This window comes from Morus notabilis, unplaced genomic scaffold (genome assembly GCF_000414095.1).
Source record: "Morus notabilis unplaced genomic scaffold, ASM41409v2 Scaffold337, whole genome shotgun sequence".
In the NCBI taxonomy this organism is placed as follows: Eukaryota; Viridiplantae; Streptophyta; class Magnoliopsida; order Rosales; family Moraceae; genus Morus; species Morus notabilis.
The window spans coordinates 835,223-847,893 of record NW_010359286.1 but is presented as its reverse complement, the minus strand read 5'-3'; the positions used below and the strand labels follow the sequence as shown (position 1 = coordinate 847,893).

The 12,671-nt window shown below is 35.8% G+C and overlaps 3 protein-coding genes across 3 annotated transcripts; all 3 read right to left on the bottom strand.

Moving 5' to 3' along the window:
• Positions 1 to 80: 80 nt before the first annotated feature.
• Positions 81 to 1,825, bottom strand: LOC21406530 (pentatricopeptide repeat-containing protein At5g66520). Its single transcript, XM_010094095.2, has one exon. It carries the CDS (start codon positions 1,689 to 1,691, stop codon positions 81 to 83), a length of 1,611 nt encoding a protein of 536 aa, XP_010092397.2. The 5' UTR covers positions 1,692 to 1,825.
• A 325-nt stretch (positions 1,826 to 2,150) lies between these two features.
• Positions 2,151 to 4,779, bottom strand: LOC112090816 (GPI-anchored protein LLG1). The gene is made up of 3 exons (XM_024162993.1): positions 4,513 to 4,779; positions 4,346 to 4,402; positions 2,151 to 2,778 (listed from the first exon to the last, which is right to left on the bottom strand). The coding sequence occupies exons 1-3, from the start codon at positions 4,613 to 4,615 to the stop codon at positions 2,417 to 2,419; spliced, it is 522 nt and encodes a 173-aa protein (XP_024018761.1). The 5' UTR covers positions 4,616 to 4,779; the 3' UTR covers positions 2,151 to 2,416.
• Positions 4,780 to 6,775: 1,996 nt separating this feature from the next.
• LOC21406529 (phosphatidylinositol/phosphatidylcholine transfer protein SFH13) lies at positions 6,776 to 12,671 on the bottom strand. Its single transcript, XM_024163001.1, has 15 exons — positions 12,517 to 12,671; positions 11,063 to 11,157; positions 10,473 to 10,776; positions 10,248 to 10,347; positions 9,762 to 10,028; positions 9,484 to 9,561; positions 9,304 to 9,405; positions 9,167 to 9,216; positions 8,986 to 9,085; positions 8,610 to 8,708; positions 8,389 to 8,502; positions 8,127 to 8,286; positions 7,619 to 8,001; positions 7,261 to 7,335; positions 6,776 to 7,017 (listed from the first exon to the last, which is right to left on the bottom strand). The coding sequence occupies exons 2-15, from the start codon at positions 11,067 to 11,069 to the stop codon at positions 6,997 to 6,999; spliced, it is 1,860 nt and encodes a 619-aa protein (XP_024018769.1). The 5' UTR covers positions 11,070 to 11,157; positions 12,517 to 12,671; the 3' UTR covers positions 6,776 to 6,996.

Below are 12,671 nucleotides of genomic sequence, written 5' to 3'. Positions count from 1 at the left end.
TTTTTGTAAGGGGATTTTTTGTTTTTTTTTTTTTTTTTTTTTTTTTTTTTTTTTTTTTTTTTTTTTTTTTTTTTGGTTATTCACGAGAATGTATGCCCTAATTGTGTGTCATGTTCACTTCCTACTCCACACATGCTATAGATTTCTCTACACCTATCATGATCGATACTACCAGCCACAAACTCATTAACCACGCCATCGATTTCAATGAAGCTCGATCCACGAGTCATCTCCAAATCATTTTCGTCAATGAATTTCGTAATTACTCTCGCATTTTCCCTTTCACCTGCACCGCCAAACATCAGCCCAGCAAGTTTGTACCGGTCACCTGATGTTGGCTCGAGCTCCATCAAGTGCCTGAATGCCACCGTCCCTCTCTTGGGATCCTTATGTGTCCTACAAGCGCTAAGAAACGCACCCCATATTATCGAATTTGGCTTCTCTGGCATTGCCACGATGAACTCTTCTGCCTCTGCCAGCCGCCCCGCACGGCCAAGGAGATCAACCATGCATCCATAGTGTTCGATTGATGGTACAATCCCAAAATCATTAACCATTTGGTGGAAATATTGACTCCCCAATTCAACATACCCAGCACGAGAACATGCGGATAAAATTGCCACAAAGATGACTTCATTTGGTCGAACTCCTTCAGAAACCATCTCACCGAAGAGTTCAAAACATTTTTCAGGTTTTCCATGATTGGCAAAGCCAGAAATAACAGCTCCCCATGTGACCACATCTCTATTAGGCAATTTCCTGAAGACTTTATAGCAACTCTCTATGCAGCCACACTTTGCATACATGTCTACTAGAGCAGTACCAAGAGTAATGCTAAGCTTAACCTTATTCTTATCAATATAAGCATGAATCCACATTCCTTGGTCCAAAGCTCCCAAATGGCCACAGGCAGACAAAGAGCTCACAAGGGCCGATTCATTCGGAGAAACGCGAAAAGCCACCATTTCTTGGAAGATGCTTAATGCTTCTTTATACATAGCATTATCTCTATATCCTGCTATCACTGCACTCCAAGAGGCAACATCTTTTGCTGCCATTTTTTCGAACATTGCTCTAGCCTTGTCAACATGACCTTTACTTAGATACCCTGAAATCATGGCGTTCATCGCAAGCGTGTTCTCCTCTTTGAACTCTCCAAGAACGCGTTCCGCACAAGCTATGCTACCTGAGCTCGCATACATGTTTATTAACGAACTATGAACATGAGTATCAGGCGCTATTCCGGCCTTTATCATCCGGCAATGCACTTGCTTACCTTCAATCAGAGCTTTCATGTGGGAACATGCTTTGAGAACGAAGGTGTAGGTGAAATTATCCGGGATTAGTCCATTCATCAACAGCTTTTCATACATCAACAATGAATTATAGGGGTCCTTACCCAACATCAGTCCTCTCATGATGGTATTATAGGCAAATACATCAGGAGAATGAATTGTGTTGAAGATGGCCAAGGCATATTGAGTCTGTGACACTCTCACGTAAGATTCCACGAGTCTCCCGCCATTCGGAGGGCGGTTTACCAGTCCAGAGACCACCAATTGGGCATGTACTTGCCTTACCTCATGGAAGTTGTGACACATTTGAAGCAAAATTACAGTGGCTGGAGTGTTCCTAGCCTTGCTACTACTCATAAAGGGGGAAGCAAAAGAAGGAGATGTTGAAGCAGCCATGAAATATAGATTTAGTTTGTGTTATCAAATTATCTATGGAGCCAAGCCATGAAAAAAGAAATTGATGTGTTCATCTTATCCTAACAATTATCAGTTCCCAAAGCTTTCAACTTGGAAATGGCTCTACTGAGGATTTTTGTTGTGGGTGTGGTGTTAGTGAACCACAGCCACAGAAATGAACAAAATCCAAAGAGAATAGATTATATATATGGAAAATTAGATAATTGTATTCCATTATCCTCACAATAAAATAGAAGGGTCCATCCTTTATGGACCCCACTAAAGTGGTTGGTAAAAGAGTTCCGTTAGATTTATATGCTTCTCCATTTGGAAATGATTTTAATTATGATGGCTCTTCATTCTAAGAAGTAAGGGAGGATAAAAAATAAAAAAAAGGCCTAAACTACAGATGCAGTAAACAAAGTGCACCAAGAAAGAGAGAGGAGGGAAAAAAGAAAATAAGATAAAAAAAGAATCTTTTAGAGTATTTAGCTGTCAATGTAATACACAAACCCATTTCAACAATTGATACAACAAAAGCCTAACCCCTACTCTTTTGAACCAGCAAAATCATAAATTGGTAGATAAACTAGAATCATACAAGTGGAATAGTAATAAGCTTTAATATCAACCCAACAAATGAAAATTTGAAATTTCCCACAAGGTGGTTAGTAACAACAAATGATTGTAGGGGAAACCAAAAAATAAAAGGCTATGCTTTCTTCTTAAAAAAACTGGAATAAGAAAACAAGGAGGGCAGCTGATAGCAAGAGCAGTGGAGATGGGTAACCCATGACATTAGAACCACTTTCGTTTAACGACGCTGATGGTGAAACCGCGGGGCACGCAAGACCTTGCTTCCCCTCGCGGCACTCACTGGCAAAGAGGCCGGGCGGGTATTTTCCATAGAGGTTGATGTAGCTGAACATAGTTGAAGCACAATCATTTGTTAAGTCATTCAACACATCCACGTATGGGCACGCAAAATCCTTGAATGCTTTACAACAACGGTCAGCGGGGTAATGCGGTCCTTTGCATTGGCTTGTGATAATGGTGTAGTTCAAAAACTCAAAGTTCACAGAGCAACCTGCGTATAAAATGAATGGTATAAATGCGCCATTGATATCAAACATCAACAAATCCAGCTCTAACCGAGGAATAAATCTCGTTACAAATGAAACATGGGATATGACTTTAGGTAATAGAAGAATACAAGTAAAGCTTTGCCTTTAAGTCAGTGTTTGGAAATATGTTTTCAAAAGCACTTAATGAGATTAAAAAAAAAATAAGGGAAAAGTACATTGTTTGCCATGGTTTTATGCAGGACTATTATATATAGATGCATGAGATTTCAAAGAGATTAGATGTCAAACAAGATATACAACATAATATATATAAATGCTTTTCTTCACTTCAGAAACAGATTTAAGCTTCCCTGCTTTCTGATATTCAATGGATTGAAAATTTTGATTGGTTGTAGATCAAAGACAGGAAGAATATGCCAAGAAAATAATTAATTTGAAGATTTATCGTGTTCAGTAAATGGGTGTTGTGTTTGACCATTGTCACGAAATAATTAATTTGAAGATTTATCGTGTTCAGTAAATGGGTGTTGTGTTTGACCATTGTCACTTCCAGCAACTGGGGAGTAGCTAAGTACTTCTGACATGCCTCAAGAATTAGCTTAACAAATTACAAAAGTCTGACCACCATCCAAGGTTTCAAAAACCTTGATATAGTCCAAGTTCATATGAACTAAGAAGAGCGGGATTCTTAAAGGCTATGGAAAACCATCTTCCTAACAAAGCATACAAAACACTTACTTTTCTTCTTAAATGGCTGAACTATCCAAGATTATCCAATTTGGTTTTCTCAAGTTACTTTGGATTGTAACTTATGCTTTTATACAATCATTCAATATCAAAAGAGAGAAAGATGCACAACAAAAAGGCTTATCTTTCTCATCTATTTACTAGATCTCTTAATTTAAAAGAACTTCCTTTATTATTTAGGCAATAGGTTAATTTTCTTGATGCAAATTTGACATAGTTGCAGTTACAAATAGAAGAAACAGAAAGGAGCCAGAAAGGGAAAAGATCAATAAAATTAAGTAGATTATCTTATATGAGTCATATCCAAAGGCCTCAAAAAAATTTATCATTTAGCACCAAAACAAATAAACAAGCATGGACAATAGAAGAGATCAAATGGGCATTTCCTAAATGTTGAAAAATATGAGCTTATGAGCCACATATTGATGAACTTCAACAAAAAAACAGATAGTTATTGGAATCCCCAACAAAGAAAGGAACCAATTTTGAGGATGAAGGTGTGAAGAAAATTGAAGCTTTCTTGGCCTCAATAATAACTCTTCAACTGGATTATCTTATACCAGAAAAATTATCTTAAACCAAAAAAAAAAAAAAAAAAAAAAAAAAAAGAAGAAAAGATCCATGGCTCTCAAGAATTGATCATTTAGCATTTAAACAACCAAATAAGCATGGAAAACAGAAGAGATCAAATGGGCATTTTCCTAAATGTAGAAATACATAAATAAACTTCAACGAAAATAGATCATTATTTGCTCCAACTAAAGAAAAAGAAGAGAAAGATTCAATTTTGAAAATGAGGGTCTGAACAAAAAAAAATCCAACCTTTCTTGGCCTGAAGAAGGCTGCGGCCAGTAGAACCATGAAAATCAAGAATCCCATCTGCAATTACCAAAAAAGGAAAGAAAATTTCATAGCCTGTAATATTCATTATATAAAAGGAAAAAAACCGAAAAAAAAAGGGGAATGAGAGAGTTTAATTAATAAAGTACCTGAAATGAAAGTGGAAGATGAAGCAGAAGCAATAAATCCCACTAAAACTAAAGAGAAAAGTAGTGAAGAAGACATGGAGAAGAAGCTCCGATCCAACACCATGTTAATCAGAAGCTTATTAACACCAAAAAAATAAAAACGTTCAGAAAGATCTCTGCTTTTTTCTTTTTTTTTCCTTCTTTTTTTCTTCTTCTTTATAGAATTAGTATTGTCCAAATTTCTTCTCGAGTAGCTCTGGTTTATTCTCTCTCTATCTTTCGTTTTTTTTTTTTTCTTGGTCTGAGAAGAGAAATGAACTCCTTTTAAATCTTATTTATTTTATCAATTTGAGTTTAAAATTTAAATTTTATTATAATAAAACAATTTTAAAAATAATTATATTTAATATTTTTATTATAAAAAAAATTTTCACATAAAATTATATTTTAATTAAAATTAAAATTTTAAATTAATAAATTAAACGAGTTTAAAAATAATGACGTGACGTTAGCAAGAAAACGACGACAAAAATATTAAAAGGAAAACAGGTTAGTTGGGTACAACCAAGATAACGCGAAAACTGGCCTTTTGTCAATACTTCATAAACGCGTATGAATTTTTACTCGCTCAATCTCTCGTGACACTGATACTGCGTAGTTTTAACTGTTTATTTGTTACATTTTTCTTTTCTTTTATAAGTCTAGTTTTAACTGTCAGATTTTAATATTATAACTCAATTTACACTCGGTTAACCTTTTCATGAAATATTCCTCCATGATTTTATTGCATGTTTTCGTTGTTTAAAATTCGCGGAAATCTTTTACATACATGTTTTAACTTTAAAATGATTTTGATGCCATGTCGAAGGACTTTTTTTTAATGTTTTATCACAAAATTCTCAAAAAGAATAAAAAATGCCCAACTTGTGTGGAGGATTAATAGTTTGTTTAAGCTCTTTTTACGAAGTATTTATGGGGAGGGAATCTCTTTTTAAGCGTAGTTATTTGTTAATATAATGATTCTTTACTTTTTCACATTTCATCGATCTCAATTACAACTTAAGCTCTTATTATAGTGTTCTCTTTTATATAAATTATCACCACTCAAGCTCTTATTATAGTATTCTCTTTTATATAAATTAACTTTTTAACTATAATTTTCAACTCAAACAAGTAAAATAAACTCTTCTACGTTTGTCCCCAAGCATTTTGATGTATTAATTTGCTTTATTACAAAAGTAGTTCAGTTTCATCTCTCTCAATTGCTACGTTTTGGAGACCACGTTCTAACGAAAATGGTACTTTTTTTTTTACCCCCAGAAAACAAAAGAACACGACATCCTTAGTGGACTGTTTCATAATTTGGCAACATATTTCCAACCAAATCGAAGCTGTCACTACCGAATCCAGGTGTATAAGGGCCCTACCATAGTCCCCATGTTGCATTTTGACATTTTTTTTTAAATGAAATGCATTTTTACAACTTGATCCCTGTATACATTATTTATATTGATGATAGAGAGACCCAATCGTCATTGGTTCAAAAGACGTTAAAAACAAAATCTGATTTGGTTCAAAAGACTTTAAAAAAAAATCTGATTTGGTTCAAAAGACTGTCAATTTTCAGATTTGCCAGAACCAAATAAATACCAATATCCTAATTAACATTATCGTCGATGCAGGATAACATACGCCAAAAAGAGCTAGTTGAGAAATTCGTGTGGGAAGAAAGACATCAAATTCGTGTTTACTAAATCGAATATTGGTAAGGGTAAGGGGTGATAATCCAGACTGAGAAGAGACTCGAACTCAACTAAAGAGCTGACAGAATTGGCACTTGGGTCAACTTGAAACGGATACGATTATATGAGTCTACAGAAACATGACTCAAATTACCATCTCTAACTAGAAGGCATCTGTACATCACAAGCTCCCAATATCGCATGAGATGGGAGTTAGTTTCCCCAAGTATGCGAGGCCCGCTCCCATCTCACGCGACGTTGGGAGCTTGAAGAGCCCCTCGGCATTTTCAGCCTAAAATGCTAGCCGCTGTGGTGATGACTTTCGTCTGTGTGACACAGGCAAGCTCCTTAGCAGCTTCCAAATGGGATTGATGACACAAAATTCAAGTGGTCTTTGGAATTTTTGGCCCATAACGAGAGAAGACCAAGCGAAACATATGCCGCAAGTAAAGCATTTTCATTTAACTTTCTCTTTCTCTACACTGTTTCTTATTTTCTTTTCTTTTCTTTTTTTTTTTTTTTTTTTTTCTTTTTTTTTTTTTCCCTGTGCATGGTTACAAGTCATTCAGCTTTTGTTATAAACTTGGCCTTCTCGCCTATCAACGTTTGAGATAAGAAAAAGGAGAGACAAAAAGGAAACTGTCCTCCTAGTGTGCGCTTTAGATATGTTGGCGATTTTGGCCCTGGAATTCGAATCACATGCTTTCGTTCCATTAACCCCCTATCCATCGATGCACACATTCAAGTAGCGTTCTCCGTTCATTCAACAAAAGAATCTTCTTTGCTGCACCAATGATCCTCCCAAATGTCAGACTTAGGACTCCAGAAAAATATACCATGTAAGCTTTGAAATGTAAATTCCTGTTAAGCATTGCAGCATACTAGTCCGTGTAGAAATTCTAGTAATTGTGTCCCGATATTGGTGCTTAAGTGCTTTATTATTAGATAAAATTAAGCAGAATATATACATGTATATATACATATATACACACATATATATGTTAAACTTGAGCCAAAGTTGACTTACTCGAAAATTGGAATCCTTTAACTTCTCCAGCAATTCCGTGATCTCAAGTTGCTTCACAACCGTAGCATGTAGGACCTGCAAAATTAACGTTTAATTCTTGAAGTATAGTGAAACTGTTTATTGTCTAAGCGTGGCCCCGCAGAATAGGTGTGCGCACCGAACTGCGATACCATATTGCGTGTCTATTTTGATTTCTGCACTTTATTCTACTCGAACAATTTGAACAATAAGAAATCCGGATCTTAATTAATTAAGTCATCTTCCAGACAATGTTCCAACATCATCTGGAACATCGGACGTAACATCAGATCTAACAGATTCAATAATAAGATGAATTCATATAGTTAAAAGAGCATACCCTCTTTGTCTTCTCAAGTTCAAACTCGACATTTTTTATTCTATCGAAAGATTCCATAAGAATCTTCTCCTTCTCCAAAGGAATTCCAGCAGGCTTGTTGCTGAGCTCTTCGAAAACCTTTTCTAGTCTCTGAAGACGCTGTATGCATGGACGGATGCGGTCTTCTTCATCAACAACTTCAACAGTTGGGGAAGGGCTACTTGTATGTTCCATCAAAGTACTTGGGTGAATGTTGTTTTTTCTTCTCCAAAATTGAAATGGTAGACTGCGGAAAATCATAAATATTCTGAACAAGAACGATATCAACACTCCGGTTACGCGATGGAACTCCCTTTTCTCAAATTTTTCCTTAACGCTGTTGAGCCAATGGATAATTAAGCTCCCTGGATATATATATATATATATATATAGAAATTCAAGAATTAAAGCACAAGTATTATTTGATATTGGAAAGTTCTAGGAACACTAAATACAGCGTAATCCATATCGAGACCACTTTAATAGTCACCTTCTGATGATAGTGCCTCATGAGAAACATTTGCAAGATTATTGTTATTAAGTGATCGATCGTGAAAATGACCCATCCCTTCATCATACCCATTAGTTCTCTCGACTGGAGAAAAATGATCGTCACAGCTATAGTATGTAACTGAATCTGATACCTTGACCTGCATGAAACAGATTTTGAAACATGTTAAACGAAATCTACACTTAGGACATATACACACAACCATGTTATTTTAAACAGTACACTGAATCAGAAATCCCACTTCTTCGTGAACTGGGGCCAAACGAGGAACGGCCGAACTTCTCCTTCCTAGTGGAGAACATGGATCATCAATATCCGATCCCGACTCTGCTGTTGATGTATCACTAAACCTCCCCTGCTTAGAAAACAAAGACGTGTTTAGACTTCAATGCTAATGACGTATGGTTTGGACTTCAATCATAATGAAACATCAATATACTACTGAGCAAAAACCAAACTTGCCTTCAGTGGGCGTATCTGTACATAAGAGTCAAACTTTTGCTGGTCATGAGACACTCTGGTAATTTGCCTCACAAAAGTTGCCTCAGCATGATGTACAAGCTACAAACGAGAGACCAAGTTTAATCTCGAATGTGACATAAAAAAAAGTTTCAAGCCTGGCATATCCTTTTGATGTAAAACCAAAGGCGGCAAAGAGAATGATATAAGATATATACACAGAACCAATAAAGATTAGATAGCAAAGGAGTGCAAGACCAAGAACTCAAGAGAACGAAATATCAGTATTTGTTCATCAACCAAGTCCAAAATGAAATATCAAAGGTAAGATATATCCTAATCTCAATCACTTTTCCTGCTTAAGGTGTAGTTATCGTACCTTCATTATTTCAGGATCATTCCATGGACCTTTGTTGGATCTAAGGCAGCCTCCCTCAGCAGAACATGTACACGATCCCTCCAGGAAGTCTGGCAACTGACTGAAAGGGAAAGTACGCAAAGGAATTAAAAGGCAAGCGCCGTCATACAAGATTCGCAGAAAGACAACAAGCACTACATACCTCGGGTCAATGACTTCTTGTAGCTTGTGCAGGGATCTGGGATCCAGAACCTGCCCAAAACAGAAGAAAGGAAAACTTAAGAACAGTCAAGGTTTAGACGATAGGAAACCAAGAGCATAAGAGAAATAATCTTTTACCTGTATCTTTGAAATTGTTTTAGGATCAAGAAATTTCTGTGCAGCATGCCAAAGCATCTTAAAGCCTGGACCAGCATTGACGATGTACATTCGATGCAATGTCTGTACCCATTTACAGAATAATTAGAATAATATAGCAGCAGAAACTAATTACATCACTACGAAGAGTCAGAAAGATACCTCAGGGTAATAATTACTGTCTATCTTGGTCATCGCAGCCAAGAGATTTTTAGCCGTTCGACTAAAATTCTTTACTCCCTGTACATCAAGTAAAAAACTATCACAAGTTAAGATTGTGCAGACAAAAATTTTTCCCTTTTGACAAACCAGAAACTGAATGTAAACCAGTTAAAGAGAATCACTGAACATGAAGCAAATGCATCACAAAAGTGTGCGTAATTTTGACGGTTTGACCAATTCAAAAAGGAAGAAATGGCATTAATAAAGAAGTCACGCACCAGGCCTTGCACATCTAATATCGTCGTGGTTGAACAGATCTGTCTCTTTGCTGCAATTGAACAAGCAGGGAACTTCTCCTGTATGGCTCTCTCAAACTCTTGGACATGATACTTCAAGTATCGATCTACTGTGGTTATTTGCATAAGCTTGCTTGGATGAGCTTTTCCCAACCTCTCAATGTAAACCGGCCTGCCTTCTTTATCAACCCCATGATACCCTTGGGGGTAATAATGCAAGACTTCTTCCAGCTCTTCAAATTCAAAATCCTTTGCATTGATTAATTCATAAAGAGTGTCAGAAAAGAAAATATCGAGAGGTAGATCGATATTCCAGACACTTCAGTTCGGCAGAGCACGAGAAAAAATTAATAAGGCTTCTAAAAGTGGGATAATTCTTTACTGTTGCTTTTTTTTTCCAAGTTCCAACTGTATTGATACTGTAATGACTATGCCTACGAAGTCGACGGCAAAGGTTGACATAATTACCTCCAAGATGGTATCTGTTCCAAACTCCTTTCTCCAATTAAGCATCTGCTCCCACATTTGGATTGTCTTTTCAATGTTAGAATCCCTAGCTTTCAAGAATCTACAAAGTAAATCGTAAAAATGAGAAATCACAACGGCAATACATACATTGGCAAACAAAAAACGAGAAGGAAAACAAAACTAGAATCCTCCAAATGACTTGGTAATGTAAAAGATTTCACTGACCTCAACAAACTGTAGTAGTCATCATGCTTGGGTGGCAACAAATCCCTTTCTAGGAGCCTTTGGCGCAATTCTTGGACAGCACTCTCCTCTTTTGCGTCTCGTACATCCTCTATGGAAACTGATGGAACCCTGTAGTCAATTTTCCTTTTCCCTCTTTTTTTAAGCGAATGAGTGAACTTGTTAGAAGCATTTAACGCCTTCTTCTTGAGGTTACCAATCTTTGACCGTCGTCTCTCATCTTCAGAGTTCTCAATATCTGATTTCCTCTCTCTAATTTCATCAGGCGCGCTCAAACCTTCTAAGCCTTCAATTAACAAATAAAACCAGTAAAATACAATATTACAAGCTTGTAACTTTTTTTCTTATTTTTCCGTCTCTCTTTTTTATTCTTTGGCAAGTTATTTTTTCCTATAATAGTGTAACTTATTTAACAACTACGTCAGAACTAAAAATACACACACACACACACACACACACACACACACACATATATATTTGTTACTTCCAATAATATTATTTCCAAGAAAACAAGGACCCAAGGCCTTTAATTGCATAAGAAGTACGGCAAGGTTGTGAACCAGAAAGCGTACCTGCCATTTGATTGAATGCAAAAGGAAGAGTCTTTCAAGGGAAAAAAAAAAACACAAATTGACAGAAGCCCTTCTCACCCAGATGTATCTATATGCTGTCAAAAACATAAGAAGCTACTATTAAGCATTGAACCATTAGACCCCAAACACTTGTAACCAAAAAATAAATAAATAAATAAAGGAGCATCTAATTACTGCAAAGAAAGAAACTAAGAAACCAAAAAAAAAAAATGCAGACCATAAAAACCACAGAAAGACTGCGTCAAAAAGGAAGCTTCCTATCCTGTTAAGTAAATCGTATGTAGAGTTCTAAGAAGCAGCAAAACTTATCTCAGCAGTTTGATTAATAAGAAGCTTCCATCTTTTTTAAGGATAATCATTTTTTTTCTTTTTTTCTTTTCATAATCCTTTGTTTTGGCCTTTGGTTCTGAGAAAAGGACTTCTCTTTCCTTTTTCTCTGCATAATCCAATACCCAATTTTTCTTTAAGAACATTGAAAGAATTTTTGCAACTCCTCAGAACATACGTGCTAAGCAGATTAAGCTAAAATAACCAAAAGAAAAGGAAAACAAAACAAACATCTAAAGCTGAAACATTTTTCATCATTTTCTCCGAAACTAATTATTATATTATATCATTCAAATGCCAACTTTCATGAGAAATATATTTAAACAAAAAATAAGCACAACAGTATAATAATAAATACCAAGAGAAGTCTACAGGGAGATAAAGGAAGGTTTGTTTTTTTTTTTGGAAGGAAAAAAAAAAAGGAAGCACCATTAAAGACTAAGAGTGAAGAACCATAAAATGAAAATAGTAGTTTAAGAAAGAAATGTAATAAGAGTGAAGAATGTATTAATTATTAAACAGAACGAGAAAAATAAAATAAAAGGAAAAGTTTGAACTTTGGAACTTCGAAGAAGAGAAAATCAATCTCGTCACCGTAATAATATAATTGTCATCATCCAATTCAGAAATTTATTTATATTAAAAGAATATGCAGAGTGATTCACAAATAAATTCCAGAACTACAAAATTGAGCTGAAGAGCAAGAAAAAGCGAAGAAAATAAATAAATAAATAAGATTGAAGAATGTAATAAGATTGAAGATTGAGAAGAATCTAGTAATAAAAATGAAAAAGCTCTGAGCTTTGAAGATCAAATTCAAGAGAGAGAAAAGTGAGTAAAGATAGGGAGGGAGGGAGAGAGAGAGAGAGAGCTAGAAGCATCGAGAGAATCCAAAGACGACGAAGAAGAAGAATCAAATCATCGGCATTAATATCAAATCACCAAAAAAATGCTCTGAAATCCAAGAAACGCATTCGAATCTCGACAACGTCGATCATCAGATCTCGCATTACAACTCTCAACGTGAAATTAATTCCCAAAAAAAAAAAAAATTGAACCAGAAGAAGAATAAGGAAGTACAAAAGCGAAAAGCATGGGGATTTTACCTCAGGGAGAGATAGAGAAAACCCTAGACGAAGAAGAGGAGGAAACGCTAAGCAGCCATGGATGGATTGACGGCAGAAGCAGCAGAGAAAAGCAGCAGAGAATCTCTCGGGAAACGGAGGCACGAAGAAATAAATGAGAGAGAGAGAGACAGGAG